Here is a 15,815-nt window from a genome sequence, read left to right on the forward strand (position 1 = left end):
TGAGGTAGTTAGTAAACTAGACCCTTGCAGATAGCAGCAGATTTCCCAGTGCTGGCCATGTTCCTGGTTTCCGGGAGAATGTACCCCAAGAACCTACACGAGCGGTGTGTCGCAAAACCCCCAGTGCAACAAAACCACAGGAAACCTAATTGCCTCACCAACGACCAGGAACTCTGAAAACCAACGACATGATCAACAAGCCACTAGTTCCATTGTGTTTTCATTCTGCTGGTTGCCCTTCTTGTCCTGATAGGACTCGCAAATGATCTCATCAGTACTAACTTGAAGCTCCGTGTCTGTCGCCCACGCGCATTTCCGCAAGTAGCTACCGACGAGGAACCACTTCCGCCCGTTATCTTTGGCGTAACTGGGAAGTTCTGCATGACAGCTTTGTAACTTGTACTCCGTATGCGTTTCGTAGAGTCGGGGCTTTGGCTTGGTTCCACATTCGTCCGGTGTCGGTTGTGTGGAAGGTGTTTGCGTCGGCGATGAGGTTGACACGGTCGTCCAAATATTTAAGATGGTAGAACGCAAAAAAAGGTGTTCAGAGTGGATTCAGTGGGTCTAGCTGTAACCTTCGTTGCTGGATTGCCGCAAGGTGCTGACCATGAGACGAACCAGAATGGTTTTTATCTGGGCGGACCATCAGCCTGAGAACGGGAGAGATACGGCGTCGATGGGACAACTTACTTGGGGGTTCTTGAAGTAGACATGTTGCACAATCTGATGGATGATTTCAGGTTGCTGTCAGTGACGTTAATCAGAAATATCTCAAGCCCACAATGACGAAATGCATACCTTGCAAAGACTCCTTATCAACCTTCTCGTCCCTTGCGACACCATCAACGCAGGTATTCCCAGGAATCCTCCTCCATCCTGTGGAACCCTTGTACGTCTGGTCGGGGTTTCCAGCACATACGCCAGCAGCCATGGGCGGGAATGTGGGTTGAGCTTTGGTTGAGGTGTGAGATTGAGATCTATGGTTAGGAGACAGAACATGGGTAACATACTAAGAGTCCTCTGCATTTCGATGAACATGAGGCTGGCAGAGATGAAGCGATGTGATTAAGCAAAGGTCGGGCTTTGGTTTCATTCGAACTGGGTCACCAACTCCGAACTTTTGGTTCACTAGTTAGGCTTGCCTTTTCGCGCGGTAGCGTCTCCCCCCTGCGCAGTCGTCGTAATGGCGGGTTCTAAGGGCAACTGGTAAGGAGGCATTTTGTAGGGCGAGTCCGCGCCAACTAAAAACTCTTCCCAGGAAAAGCTCGGCCTCGCCGGGCCGTTTCCCCTTGAGCTCGCAGACGCTGAGTTAGGAGAAGATGTCAGTGTCGTCTATCCAGCCCAGGGAAGCGCTCCGCGCATCCTCCATTTTCATGTACCGCATGCTCATCTGAGTCCAAATGCACAGTGATGAGGCCCCCTGAGAGAATTCCGGACGGAAATTTTCAAAAAACGGCTGTTAGGCCGGATGCCATTCGGACAGGAATTGGGCCTTGCGAGCGAAATAGCCGGTTCCTAAGTCTGGACAGGTCTTCGCAGCTAGAGGTGAGGCCAAATCTCGAACGGACAGGTATTGACGCGTGAGGCAGGGGCAAAGCTGCGAAATTCTTACAGTGGTGTATTCTGAGCGGTCACGGGTTCAAACCGTGATGAATGCTCCATTCTTTTTCGAAGGTTGTAGCTCTGTAATCTCGTAAAATCATCTACGGATATTACATAAATCGTCGTTCGTGATAAAATTTTCGGATGGATAATGCTCTCAGCCTTGCATTGTCCTCCAATATGACACCCAACATACACGTTGATCTCGTGAACCCCACTGTATCCAAGGAATCCGAATGGATTGGAGCCAACAAGGAATACTGTGATGTCCCAACTCATGTCGCGGATGCAAAAAGTGATCGGCTTCCCGTCCCACAAAGCTATGAGGGTAGTTTCCCATCCCCCGACCTCCCAGTCACAAGTTTCCTCGCCCTCAGGCTTCCGCGTGTCTCCAACAGCATCGTTACCACCAAGCTGCAGCTTTGGTTCAGCGACAGTGAACCTACAACAAACCCTGATTGCCTCCTCACTCGAGCCATCCCATCTCCCCAGTTTCTCAAGCGCCTTGATGGAGCCTTTGGTCAGGCATGGTTTGATGGTGCGAAGTCAATCGTTGACCCTAGATTCAATGAGAGTCAAGATCGCTTGCCGTTATGAACTCTAGGATTCTGGAAACGAATGGTTAGCTTGGTTCAGAGTCAAGAGAAGTGGGCCGAAAGCTTACGATGAGTGGATAGCTTTGAGCGCCGATCCCCCTGGGCCAAACATTGAACTCAAACCACCACCTTGCTCACTCCGCCGCGACATGATTGCCACCTTGACAGACCACTTTAATCGTCTATAGGGACACGGGAGCGTTTCTTGAACTCATGGCGCCAAAACACAAATCAAGAGACGAGGAGGAGGTACTTTCCGAAACGGAGAAACATGAAGCACCTGAAGGGTCCAAGGTCTCTGAACGTTTCCGAGCCTCATTGGCTCGGTTCGCCTTTGCCCACTGGCATTCGTCGAATCAAAAATCCAAGGCGCACGGCAAAGCCACAACGACAGAGAGGAGGCCACGAAATCAGGATCATGCAAAAGAGCCCGACAGCCCGATAGCCACAAGTTCTCGCGTAAAGGATCTGAGGACCAGAAAGCGGTTGATTTCAGCGCTCGACGAGGGTCCCAATGAATCGGTTGGTCGTTTAGAACCTGGCTCACCCTCCAAGAAACAGAAACGGGGGTATGCCGAGCCGTCTACGTACGCTCACCTACGGGAACTTCAACATCACTTGTGGAGTGGGTTAGAAGGTGAGTCAATCAAAAGCTTGAACCTTCCGAACCAGCAACTCACATTCTCGTTTAGTAGTTTTTTGCGGTATCAAGTGAGTTCGTCGAACTGCCAACTTCTCTCCGCTGCCGCGCTGATGATCGTCCCCAGCCCAGGTTAGACGTCCGCTGAGATTGGGTACCACTTTGGTGGTCCAACGAATCACTTCTGGAGCCGCCTGTTCAAATCAGGCTTCACTACAAGACTTCTCCGTCCTCAAGAAGACTTCACTCTTCCAGAAGAGTTTTCGATCGGGATGGTACGCCTTTTTTCCCTGTTATTGAGCTCGATAAGGGTACTCAGACCTTCGTAGACGAATCTGGTTGATCGTCCAACTGCTGAGGTACTGGTACTTCTCATGCAAGTTCCCAGTCACCGACGAAACCATCATCTGTAGCAAAGCGAGCTATCCAAAGCCGAGCAAATAGCGGGAGTTCCTGCTCTCCTCGCCAAGATCGCCACACACCGCCCCAAGATCGTCTGTTTTGTCGGGCTGGGAATCGCGGACATCGTCAAATCCAAAGTGATGCCGGTAATTGTGAGATTGTCTTCGTCCTAGCCCCCGTCACTTACTCGTCAACAGGCCGGAAAGGGCCCAAAGACGAAAGCGGCTGTTGGAATTCAGCCCTACAAGCTTCAGTATCAAGATGAACAAGGCAAGGAAATTCGCTCAGTCTTGACAAATGAGGGATGGTGATTTGGTTCTTTGACAGCATGCCCCAAGGAAACCCTTTTCTACGCTGTGTCGAGTACGTCGGGTCGTGTGGTTAAGTATCAGGCAAGTCCTCGTCCAGAAGCTACTAACCTCCCCACTTCGATTTTTCCTCTCCAACTGAGCGATCTACAGAGAATAATTTGAGTTCATGCCCCACCATGCAAATGTATGTAGTCTTATCAATGTAATCTTCAACTGTTCTTCTTCGTACTCTTTCACATAACCCTCCACGCTGCGTTGACAAGTGTCCTCGAAGGGGAGTTCCCCGTGATGGGAGGCCAACGTTGACTGTTTGATACCGAGAACGGGGCGCGCATCTTGAAACGATGACTTGTTTAACACCGGGTCCGTTCTCGACGAAAAGAGCAAGAAATTATAAGCAACTACATGAACGATACAATTACAGAAATCATATGCCTTGATATCTACTCATCCTCATCGCTATCCATATCCTCATCGCTATCACTATCGTCTCCTTCAAGGACCTCAATGGGTTCGAGACCAATGTCGTGGTCAGCACCAACATAAGTGTCAAGAATCACAAATGACGTAGAGTTTCAGTGAGTGACTCAAGCTTGACGGCAAAGCTCTTCGTCACCGTGACTCGCTTGATGACGAGGAGCTGGCGGGAGGCAGGGTCTCCGACAACGAGCCACCAATTCGCCAACTTCTTGAGATGCAACAACGTTCTGATCACCTCATCGTCTGCGTCACGTGCCAGCGATACCTTGAGAATAATCAGCGCGCCTGCGGTGTATTCTCCTTTGACGAGCTCGTGAGAGATGTCCAGGGTGGGGTAGGAGTTGACAAAGGTTGCGACATCTCGCCTGAAATGACGTGAGCTTCGATCGTAGGAAAAAGTTTGTGATTCTTACATTTGGGCGGGCGTCATCTGGAGCAACTCGTTTCTACGGTCGTCCTTGAGCTCCATAATGTCATAGACGGAGTCAACACCAGCGTCCTTACAACGCTTGATTACCTGAAGCGATCATAACTTGTGAGGAAACAAGTTTTCTACAGCGTGAATTTGCTCACCTCGGTCTCAAAGTGAGGGATCTGTTTCAGAGGAGAATCCGTCTCCCACATGGCTTGTACACACATCTGCGATAGATCCATTGCACCCAGAGCGCTTAGCCAAGCGCTAGAAGACATCACATCGACACTTGCTGATAAAAGATTGAGCACTTTCTCCAGGACGAGACAGCAGCCAGATCAGGCGGCAATTGCAACCGCGAGAAGTGAGCTTGAAGGAGCAAGAACATTTTGTAGTGGGGGGGCCTCAAAGTCGGCCCGCTCTAGTTTGACTGGGACGCGGTTGTAGATACTACGAAGAAGGGCATCTTCATGTCTCCGAATCGGGATAGTCTCGACTTCGGCCAATGACGACACAACCTCGACAAGGCCTTTCAACTTCGTACGCTCCTTGAGAGACAATGTGTACACCTCGACCGTCACATCTGGCGAGCGGATAAGCCACTGGGTGACTTCCAAATGATGGGCACTTTCATGAGATATTGTAGTAGACAGCGATCATTCCAAGATTGAGCGCCGACACGTCCATTTCGTCCTCTGGAGAAAGGATCAGACAGATTAGCAGGAAAAAAGGCAGAAACCTACCAATTGCGATACATTTTGAATTCACGAGATCACTCAAAGTGTTCTCTACAAGTTCTGAAAGGTGTTCGGATAGATGCTGATGGCTGACATTGTGCAGATTGTAATAGTTCGGGTTTTGAGTCATTCGGCGGTAGAAGTAAGTCCAAATGAGGATATCCTGAGGGATAGAACGTAAACACAATGAAGAAACATGATCGGGAGTTGCTTACCATAGCATCTTGCTTGTTCTCAATGGTTTTGACTGCGATCTCCGCGAGGAAGTAGTCATGGAGGAGATGGGTCGGGAGATGTGACTCAATTGGAAGCCCTTCGGCAAGGAACTTTTTGTAAAAGTCCTTACGTGTTTGCTGGCACATGAGAACACATCGACTGCGCTCATCTTCCGTTGGCCGACAAGCGCGGCCCATCATTTGGAGAACGTCCATGACCGGATAGTCGATGTAACGATGCTCCTTGCCCTCATAGAACTGAACGCCCATGATGATCACCATGTTACTTGCCACCGGCAAGCTCCAAGCCGTGTCTTTCGATGCAACAAGCAGTTGGATAGCTCCTGACTCAAACAGGCGCTGAACGATCCGTTTGTCCTGCTTATCGAAAGCCTCGTGGTAGTACCCGATACCGTGTTTGAGCGTTTCAACGAGGTCCTTGTCGCTGATGTGGTCCAGGTGAGGTTGTAAGTCGTCAAGCTCGATGTTGAGGAACCGATCAGGTTTATCGTCCGCTAGGCAGTGAGTCAGAAGGTCGTCGACCCTAAGGCGGCACTATCGCCTGGAGGGAACAAAAACGATGACGGGTTTTGAGGGGGAGTACTCCAGAACAGCGAAGTAAGCAGGCTTTGACATGGCGATCATCAGGGAGGGGAAACGAGGGATGGTGAAGGACTGGAGATGTATATCCATGTCGAGGGGACGGGCACTAGTAACAGCATCAGTACGTAGCCTTCGAGGAGCAACGGAAGAGGAATACCTTGGTGAAAAGTTAAAGATCGCGTGAGAAGGTGCACCCATCCACTCGCCCAGATCTCGGGCGTTCGCAAGAGAGACTCCACAAGCGACTATGCGTGTCTTGATTTCTGTCTGCGCTGAGACATAACGCGTGCGGGAAATGACGACCTCGTAGTGGGTCCCACTTCACCGCCGACCAACTGCACCTCATCAGCAATAAGACCGATATTTTGAATGTTTTTGCGTTGTCGCCACCATCGTGAAAGGATGTCCTGTTGATAAGTGAGAAAAAACCTGAAAGAAAAATGGAAAGATCTGACGAACCTGCGTTGGTGTGCAGACAATGACGTCTCCTTTCTCCAGAAGCCTCAGATCAGCGCTTGTCTCTCCTGTGAGACTGACAATCTCCTTCCCGCCTTGAAGCTTTTCGAACTTGGCCCGCCAATCCACAACTCGTTGATCAACCATTTCTTGATATGACTCAATACAAACCGCTCGGAGTTGCTCTCTCTTACTCCAGAGACGAAGGAGAGCAAATTCTGCGCAGATTGTCTTGCCGCTACCGGTAGGCGCACCAATGAAAACATTTTCGTCTGTCGTATAAAGAGCTTGGAAAACCTGGGTTTGGATCTTGTTGAAGGTTTGGATCGTCGAGGAGTAGAGTGCTTCGAATTCCTTGTTGTGCAAGGCGGAAAGAGGTAGGGCCTGTAGGTCGAGAAGCGGGGTAGGAGGAGGGAACTTTTCGGGCAAAATAAGATGTTTGAAAACAATGGGAAGCCGAGTTTTGGCGTGAGGCCAGCGATCCGAGATGATGGAGATGTAGTAGTTGGGCAGGACGGGTTGAACATGGGCACAGTAAGAGTAACGTTATGTTCATCTTCCGCGTATCGTTGACGAAGGATGAACGAGTCATGGAAGAGTATCACTCTCCATCCACATCTTCGACCACGATAAGGAAGGTCTCCGCCGTACCGTGAAATTTTTCATCCCATCGAAAATCAGGTATGATAGAAAGGTCGATTCGAAGAAGCGACCGAGTGATGGGTTAGACTTGCGCCTGTAGCCCAAAGCAAGTTCGTCAACGAGATACCCGAAAAAGTCAGACATCAATCAGAACTTACTGAAGCTTCGGGAAACTGTGGACGAGACGGTGCACCAACCGCCCAGCGTTAGGGATCCCGATGAGTTCACCAATCTCAGGAGGTGTCTAAAAAACTTTGGGCGGCGCAGCCAGAAACGAAGTTGACGAAGCGTACCAGATCAAAGTAACGGTACCAAGGCTATGAAAGACGGGCATTGTTAGCAACGAAACGAAAGGGGAACAAATATCACTCACGAATTGTTTGCCTTCTGCCTTTCTTATCACTTCAGCAGGAACACCCTTGAATTGACGAAGAGGCGTCATTGAACCCCACCTGATATACTTGTGAGCGATGGCCAGCTTTAACAACCACAATAACTTACATCCTCTTCTCAACCATCTTGCAAAGGTCGAGAGCTGCTTTAGCAGACGCAGCCCAGCCGCGTTTCAGACATATCTCAAACATAGCCCTCAGGATACTATAGGCAATATAGTGAGCACAAGTCAAGGGACGGGTTTAATCAGTACACACCGCCCCGCAGATTGCTGCACAAAGACCATGTCAGCGACGAGGACGAACCCTGGAAGGCTTTGGATATCGTTCCTGTGATGGATGGCCGTGAAAACGCTTACCATCGAGTTTGAGTTGCGAGATGTACGCTTGCAGGAGTACGTTGATTTTGGCCGCAGGCTCTTCGACGCTTTCTTTCACAGGAATGGGTACCCTCTCGAGTAGCTTTGCGAGCTCCAGTTTCTCCTCTTGTCGAACCTAATGAGAAAATGTCAATGGAGGAGCACAAGATATCTCAAAGAAGAAAACTCACAGGTACGAACTTGAACTCGTTTGAAAGTGCGAAAACCCTGAATAACTCGGGCAATGACATCGTCGAACGTAGATGCTGGTTGTAGACCATCATGGAGTTGTACGTCACATAGTAGTATGAGGCGATCCGGCCGAGCTCTGTACTTTGGAATCGACCTGATGACCTTTCGTACTTGATGAGTTGACACTTCTCTAGAAGTACGGCAGCGGAGTGAGCTATGTCAGCGCGCTTCTGAACCAGAGCACCATCATCCTCTTGGTAGTCGACGCCTATGCTGTACAAGGCTGAGCATGCGAATGTAGCTACGAATGAGTGTTAATTTCATCGTAAAGAGGAGAAAAAGAAAGTACACGCACAGGTACGTGTAGCCAAGCCATTGAACGGCTTCATCACGATTCCGGACGGTTCCAAGCACAATTTCAGCGTTAAGGTTGTCGGCCAACTTCGAGACAAATTGGGACTCGATGGGCAGCTGCTGGTTCAGCAGGCTGAGGTATATGACGCGTCAAAGTAGAAGAGACCCTTCTTCTCATCAACCCGAAGGAAGGTCGCAACATCCTCGTAATTGGGCAATGTCGCGGAAAGGCCAAGGAGGCGGACGAACTCGGATCGTTGTTCAGCCCATCTGATAGTCCGGGCGATGATACTTTCCAAAACAGGTCCTCGCTCGTCGCGCAGAAGATGGATTTCATCAGTGATGATGAGACGGACGAGGTTGGTGTAAGAAGTGTCGGTCATTTTCCTCGTGATGACATCCCATTTCTCCGGAGTGGTAACAATAATCTGGGTCTCTGAAATTTGCTGTTTGGTCATTTGGGAGTCGCCAGTAATCTCGCCGACTTTGATACCGAAGACCTTGAGTCGGGCTGTGAAGTTTCCGACCATCTCTTGGACAAGGGCCTTCATGGGAGCGACGTAGACGATCTTGAAAGCGTCCAGGTCGAACGTTCCAATCTCTTCGTTACGGTGCTTGGCAAGTTCATTGAGATTTGTCAACATGGCGACGTTTGTCTATGAGGGCGATGATTAGGGAGTTGAATCTGTATATCAACATGAAAGACGTACCTTTCCCGCGCCAGTTGGAGCACAAAGCAATATAGGTTCATCTGTACCGAAAGCGATGGGGAAGACTTTACTCTAGACGCGATTGAGCTTGGGAACTGTAAACGCCTCGCGAGCCCAAGCTGGTAGAGCTGTTATTGGGACAAAGTCACCTTCCGTGGTAGGCTTCTGCTTTGGGGCAGGGACATGGATTTCCTCGTAACCTTTCTTCGCGAACCATCAGGCAGTTTGCACTTCTTGTTCGACATCAAGTGTCCGCCCTGGCTAAAGGCCATGCTATCGAGATCCACTGTCCGTTTGGGTTGGACGATAGAGCCCGGCGCAACAGTGGCCGTCTTTGGAACCTCAATCTTGGGCTCATCAATGTCCATAGCATCAGAACGAGGCTTCGCTTACCTGTCACCCGCCAGCTCTCGAAGGATCCACCCAACTCCCTTCTCGCGCATAGCAACCTCAACATTGACGCGGTCATCCGCGTCACTACACATCAGTTTGGTACACCGAACGACGACGTCACGATTTTTGAGGAATTTGGCGGTGATGTGGAAGCTCTGGATGTCGAAGAGTTCCATGAGCTGATTCTCGCAGTCACGGGCGCTGGATTCGGATCCAAGAATGCTGAGGACGGAGGTGGTTTTTTCTGCGGCGGTGACAGGGTCGGGGTAGACTTCGGATATCTGGCGTTGAACCCAGAAACCGTTGATGGAATGTGGGGAGACAATGTCCTTGTCAGTTTTGACCTTCCGTGATGAGTCGCCGCCGATGATAAGTTCGTCTCCTGCACCATCCTCGACAGTCCCCTTAGGAGCAGCTTCCTGACCCTTGGCCAGCCATCGTTGTCGTCGACGTGGGCGTAAAGAGTTGTTGAAAATTCTGAGCGGAGCCGAAACAAGAATAATCATTAGAGTAATAAATAATACATACTAAAAAATAATGCAAAATACTCCTCCCCCATCACCACAACCCTCAAAGGCTCTGGCTATCGCTTCTCAGAAAAGTAACGGCTTTCTTTCGAGGCAAAAATTTAGCTCCTGAACTATATTTATATTTCCTGTCTTTATTTGGCGCGAACACTGAATTTCCGATGAATAGTTTTACCCCACAAGGTGAAAACTCGGATGTCGCAGAGACTGCCGACATTGTCTGCAGAGTTTCAGAAACGTTTAGCTCAGAATTTTACGCTTGGGATATAAATTATTGTCAAGAAACTCACCACTCGCTTTTGGTCAAGGCCCCAGCATCCCCCCGTTATCCAACGAAAGAAACTGAAGTCACATGCACAGACGGCTCGCAAGGGGAAAAACAGAATTCGAAGTCGCCCCAAGCGCGTCGAGGAAGAATTCGAAATTATTGACATCACAGATGGTCCGGAAGACTGTACCTCCACAATTGTTTCAGTTGAAGTGTTGAATTTCGATGAAGCACTCAGGCCTTACCCAAGCTACGAAACATGCACGCCCCTCATGCGTAACATTTGTGTCGGCGATGATCCCCACCTCATGCCGTTCATGCCGTTCTCTGACGACCCAGAGTTCGACTATATGTCGCACAATGAACAATATAAGTTTTTCTTATGGCAAATACCCAATCGCGACCCAGACTGTGCGTATCTTCTTCGACATTCAGCGTGCATTAATTTTTTATCGCCAAAGTCGAAGTTATCGTTGTTGAAATTGCACGCAGGTTATATTCAGAACATCAACTGTCCTTGGAGGCAATTGATCAAGTTGCCGTCCTTCCACTTCAGTTAAATCGACTTGTTGGTGTGAGTCGTCGGCGGTAAAGTTCTCAATTATTATCACTATACTCCTCTCGCTCAATACTATGACTCATAGTGACTATCCAAAATGGCTTGATTTCGAGCAAGCGACTTCTCTTCCATATCAACCCCCTTTCTTCACGGCCTCAGAGCACCCCCACGGACAGCTTCCCAATCTTCTACAATACTTCTGCAATAGCAGTTGCCTGGTTGGTTACTGTACTATCCATAGTACATTTGACCACCTCGTAGCTCACCAATGCTATACTCATCGCCGACTTCTACAAGACGAAGAAATACCCATGCCTAATTTGGCAAACTCTTCCAACAAGAAACAGTACATCCTCATCATGCCTCAAGACATGTCCAATATCCACCTTGGACGTACTGTGTGTGTTAAGTAAGGACTCTGTCTGATCCGGAGTGGGGGAACGATGTCGCTGTTTGGGTTGGCTGCCGCTTGATTTTGTTGGATGTGTTCTTGAATTGGTTGCTCGCATAGTACGATCGTTGATAACGAGTGGATTTTAAGGGAGACTGATCTTTCTAAGATTGAACCCGATGTCTACTGTCCAACAGAAAAAGTCTGCTAAAAAAAATCTAAACAAAAAGAGGGAAAGGTTCCTGCAAATCAGGACACCAGGGTGACACCAGCAGCGCTGTCATCAATGTCAGAAAATGAAATCTTTGATTTAATGTAGAACCATACGGGAGCGTAACGGTCTCGCCATTGTCATCTTTGATGACCAAGAGTTGTGTTCCCTGAGATAAGGGGTTTGTTCAGATTGAAAAAAAAAATTGAGGTGACAAGTAGACTTACATCCGGCAAGCGTCTAGAGGATTGCACCGTAGCGTAGATAATCGGGCCAGTAGAACACCAGTAGAAAACTCGGGTGCCAGTCTGTGTGGAGTGAGTACAGGGATAAAAAAGCACGGTAAAAACTGCTAACGGGGAATGCGTTCATGGCCAGGATAGTAGTAGTCGGGGTAGTGACCTGAAGAGAGCTTGACGAATACTGTTACTTATATGCAAACGAAAGTCGACCCCAGGATCGTAAGACAAGCAAAATCACAGAACATTCGGTGATAGGATTTCACAAAGGCTCCCAGATGAGAAAGACATTTTCGTTCGAAATGGCAAGCACACGATGGTGAAGTGATTGAAACAAGCTGGCGGAAACTCAGGGAGATTAATCAAAGACTTGGAAGGCATCACCGACGGTGGCACCTTGAAGCCGAAGGCATTTCGGATCACTTCATACTACCTCCAAGTCATGGGAAATGAAGATCAGAAGAGATTTGAGGACAAGAAAGGAGGCATGCTCCCGCAAAATGATCTCCGCGGGATGAGAAATCCCTTGAGGAATCAAATTCGGGAGATCAATCAATTGAGAGGAACGAGTGACAGTCAAGTTTAGGAGATAACTTTCACCGCCGTGTGCACCTGAGACGCATGCAGGATGAGCATGTATTTCATGTCGACGTGACATGGTCCAGGAACCAGAACAGAGACCCCGATCGAAGAACGCAGTGCCCTCGATGTAATTTCCCAAGGGGGTTCAGGGATCTGAATGCCGGACCAGGGGTTGGGTAGGTAGGTCGGCTGTAGGCCGAAAAAAAGATTTTTGGAACCCTCTATGAGATAGTCCTAAATTGGTTTTCCAAGGTGATTTACAGTATTCCTGCATGTAAAATATCATTGTATAGTACATTATCTTGACTGGATATTATATTTCATTATATCCGGCCCAATTTCTGGCTTCAAAATTGTTTTTCACAGTCTAATCTTCATCAAATTTTTGTCTAATGTTTTCAAGGGGGTGTCGGGATCATAATTCCGGACCGGGGGCCGGTTGGTTGGTTGGGCCATCAGGCCGTTAAAAAAAAATTGGAAGCTCAAAAATTTTGGCCCAAAACAATTATAGGCGGCCTTCCTGGTGGATAAATTATACATAATAGATACTAGAAAGCCTCAAGATGTGCTAAATGCCTGAGGATGCGCCAAAAAACACCACTGAGATTGCTTACATAAGACAATAATAACATCGGACCATTGACAACTTTCGTTAGTGTGGCAACCGTTACAGCGAGGAAACATGTGAAAAATGAAAATGTAAGGTTGTCGATTGGAGGATTGCTTTTGTGGATCCCGAGCAGAGCTGACCACTGCCAATGTGATCCAGTGGGATGTGAAACTGTGTGGTCAACTAAACCCACTTTCTGTTAGGGTTTCAACATAAAACATACTTACATCTTCATGTCAAACCATTCTGATATCACCTCATTTGTATTTACCTTGTGCAGGTGCCCATGCATGGGTTCAACGTTGAGAGGCACGAGGACAGGAAGACAGTGGTGATGTCATATTTCCTAAAATAGACACGTGCCTGATTACGTTGGGTGGTTGGTTCAGCCCAGCGCTCACTACCAAAAAAATCGACCCTAGGTCTTTTTTTTTTATCCCGACACCCCCTTGAATGTTTTAATCAATCACAATTTACTGACAAAACAATTAGAGACCAGTTCTTGACACCGATGGGTATGCTGTGTGACTTGATTTCAAAACTCGAATCATCTTGATGCTTTCGACACATCAGACGCTCTAAACGGATGCCTGTGCAGTGTGATATTGCACTTCAGAATGCAATGGCTTGGTAAAATGTAAAAGGGTTGGATGTGAGACTCGGGTGAGTATCAGTCTTGCACAAGTTAATCACTACACTCACTTATTTTTTAGTACCACCTACAATGTGTTGCATTGGAGATAGCCCCACGAAATTGGGTATGCGAAGCCTTAGAGGTTCAGAGTGATCATGATGATGATGTCATGTTGCCATATATAGGCATGTGCCTGATTACGTAGGTAGGTAGGTCAAGCACACGGGGCCTTACAAAAAAATTCGACCCCAGCTACTTTTTTTTAATTCTTGAACCCCCTTGTAATTTCCGATAAGCGTACAAGGGTGGTGGGTTTGTGACACTGCAGGGTGTGCACAACACGTTGGTAAAGGGAAGATTCCAGCATTTTAGCAACGTTTTAGATTAGATTTGGACGTGGGAAACATACGATGCCTGCCAGTGCTTATTATTCCCCGCAAGTCACGATGCTGCCCAGCTTTAGCAAAAGTGCTGTCATTCTAATGACTGGTTCCTATGCTCACGAAATACGCTTCTGGAAGGCCTGGAGTAGGATATGATCATGAACCATTGAGCGCACAAGCCAAGCAGGCGTGAGGTTTCAACTCAAGTTGTCGTGAAGTGATTTGCCACATTCTCACATCCGGTAGTATTGCATGCAATACAGTTGGCACCCTCATAACCCATGCCTGCCATAACCCATAACCTCCAAAATCCCATACATTTTTGTGTCCACCACCTCGGTGGGCAGGGAATTGCACCCCATAACCCATAAGTCCGCAATAACCCATAACCCATACCCCTCTTGGGCAAAACCCCATAGGTTTTGGACCCTATCTTAGGGTTACACCTACCAAAAATGGTCATGATTTTGCTATTTTTCACTTTGTTTTTTCCTGATGTGGACACAAGATTTACCATAGTCCGAATTCTATTGCTCGACTAATCACTAAATGCTTGGGAATCAGCCCACAATGCCCTTCTTCCCCAGATCAATCTTTGCTCAGTCATGAAGCTAACACTGCTGAGGGAAATGCATCAATAATGACTTGCTCAGATGGCATCGATTGTTTGCCTTACAGTTGAGTGGATTTATTGTAACCAAGAAAATAAGATTTTCCGAAATTTTGGTGACATTCGTGAGCACTTATTTTTTTCCCACCCCCTGTAGTCCATAGCCCCTTAAAACCCATAGCCTGGACTGTCCACCGAGGGCTATGGGTCATGAGGGTGCCGACTGTAGCAAGTGAATCGCCTTGCAATATCACCGGAGTGAGCTGATTAGCTTACCTGCACAAGAGTCAATCAAACATCGAAGTTGCAGTCAGTACTGAGCGGCTACTTGCTCCATCTATATGAGATAGGAAGTCCATCTTCCGATCCAGTGCGTACTTACTTGTCTCTAGGCTCCAAGGTATATGCTCAAGGGAATCAGTTGGTTTTTTTTTGACGGTCACAGCATGAATATCCCCTCCGTAGCCTTCCACAGTGAAGGCAAATAGCTGGTCTCAGGAAGCAAAGATGGAAACATCAAAATCTGGTACCTTCGGTGTGTGGTTATTTCTTTGGGGGAATCTATCTCTGTGAACACATGTGATAACCCTCCAACAGCAGTTCAACGTTCAACCCTTCATCGAACGCACGGCGACAATTCTGCCCCCTGAGGAAGTTAGCTTCCCTTCTGTATTCTGTATCGCCGTGATTGATGACGGCCTCTTTCATTCAGTCAATGATGTCTGCATCCATCCAAACCAGCGTGTACTCATCTCGTGTGACCAATCTGGCAGCATCAATTTTGAGTCAAACAGTGGGACTTGTCGGATAAGTAACATCTGCTCCCATAAACAGGTGGGATTCCAATGAGACTTGCTAACTAATTTTTTTGAGTAACCCAGCTGCCTCTCAGAAACGAAACAAACCTTCCGTTCAAAGATAGATGAAGAGCCAATGAAGAGCACTCCACGAGCTTGGAGCCCCCAAATGTATCACGTGAATTATATGCTCAGGCCGAGACACTGTGGGAGTTGGCTTGTTTGTGCTGCAAGACAATTGTAAATAAGAGGAGAATATAATAGAATCTTGTTCTGGATCAGAAGCATCAGATAAAACTGGAAGAAACTTAAAATATATTCTCTCTCTTGTCTAGGGTTTATCTGCTACCCCAAGCTAAGATATATTTTAAAAATGTTCTATTTGAGTTTTGAGAAGAAAAGGGGAAGGTATTCACGATATATCTGACAAAAAGGCAGTGCCTGGAAGGTGAATAATAAGTAACAGCCCTGCCGTCCAAAATCCCCAGAGATGACGCCTAAGTGGCGG

General features: G+C 47.9%; 6 protein-coding genes across 6 annotated transcripts; 2 read left to right on the forward strand and 4 right to left on the reverse strand.

Annotated features, from left to right (window-relative positions):
• Positions 1 to 192: 192 nt before the first annotated feature.
• LACBIDRAFT_298863 (uncharacterized protein) lies at positions 193 to 448 on the reverse strand (the record flags this gene model as incomplete). The annotated part of the gene is made up of 2 exons (XM_001882108.1): positions 193 to 342; positions 413 to 448. The coding sequence occupies 2 exons, from the start codon at positions 446 to 448 to the stop codon at positions 193 to 195; spliced, it is 186 nt and encodes a 61-aa protein (XP_001882143.1).
• Positions 449 to 736: 288 nt separating this feature from the next.
• Positions 737 to 1,038, reverse strand: LACBIDRAFT_298864 (uncharacterized protein; the record flags this gene model as incomplete). The annotated part of the gene is made up of 3 exons (XM_001882109.1): positions 737 to 744; positions 799 to 951; positions 1,011 to 1,038. 3 exons carry the CDS (start codon positions 1,036 to 1,038, stop codon positions 737 to 739), a joined length of 189 nt encoding a protein of 62 aa, XP_001882144.1.
• Positions 1,039 to 1,608: 570 nt separating this feature from the next.
• Positions 1,609 to 2,310, reverse strand: LACBIDRAFT_298865 (uncharacterized protein; the record flags this gene model as incomplete). The annotated part of the gene is made up of 3 exons (XM_001882110.1): positions 1,609 to 2,106; positions 2,192 to 2,210; positions 2,267 to 2,310. The coding sequence occupies 3 exons, from the start codon at positions 2,308 to 2,310 to the stop codon at positions 1,609 to 1,611; spliced, it is 561 nt and encodes a 186-aa protein (XP_001882145.1).
• Positions 2,311 to 2,411: 101 nt separating this feature from the next.
• LACBIDRAFT_298866 (uncharacterized protein) lies at positions 2,412 to 3,713 on the forward strand (the record flags this gene model as incomplete). The annotated part of the gene is made up of 6 exons (XM_001881984.1): positions 2,412 to 2,909; positions 2,976 to 3,113; positions 3,168 to 3,197; positions 3,252 to 3,386; positions 3,438 to 3,510; positions 3,568 to 3,713. The coding sequence occupies 6 exons, from the start codon at positions 2,412 to 2,414 to the stop codon at positions 3,711 to 3,713; spliced, it is 1,020 nt and encodes a 339-aa protein (XP_001882019.1).
• A 6,471-nt stretch (positions 3,714 to 10,184) lies between these two features.
• On the forward strand, positions 10,185 to 11,263 carry LACBIDRAFT_298869 (uncharacterized protein; the record flags this gene model as incomplete). The annotated part of the gene is made up of 4 exons (XM_001881985.1): positions 10,185 to 10,331; positions 10,384 to 10,702; positions 10,753 to 10,879; positions 10,936 to 11,263. 4 exons carry the CDS (start codon positions 10,185 to 10,187, stop codon positions 11,261 to 11,263), a joined length of 921 nt encoding a protein of 306 aa, XP_001882020.1.
• A 227-nt stretch (positions 11,264 to 11,490) lies between these two features.
• Positions 11,491 to 11,824, reverse strand: LACBIDRAFT_298870 (uncharacterized protein; the record flags this gene model as incomplete). The annotated part of the gene is made up of 4 exons (XM_001882111.1): positions 11,491 to 11,518; positions 11,569 to 11,621; positions 11,680 to 11,760; positions 11,810 to 11,824. The coding sequence occupies 4 exons, from the start codon at positions 11,822 to 11,824 to the stop codon at positions 11,491 to 11,493; spliced, it is 177 nt and encodes a 58-aa protein (XP_001882146.1).
• Positions 11,825 to 15,815: the final 3,991 nt, after the last annotated feature.

The sequence above is a fragment of the Laccaria bicolor genome, genomic scaffold (genome assembly GCF_000143565.1).
Source record: "Laccaria bicolor S238N-H82 LACBIscaffold_15 genomic scaffold, whole genome shotgun sequence".
NCBI lineage: Eukaryota > Fungi > Basidiomycota > Agaricomycetes > Agaricales > Hydnangiaceae > Laccaria > Laccaria bicolor.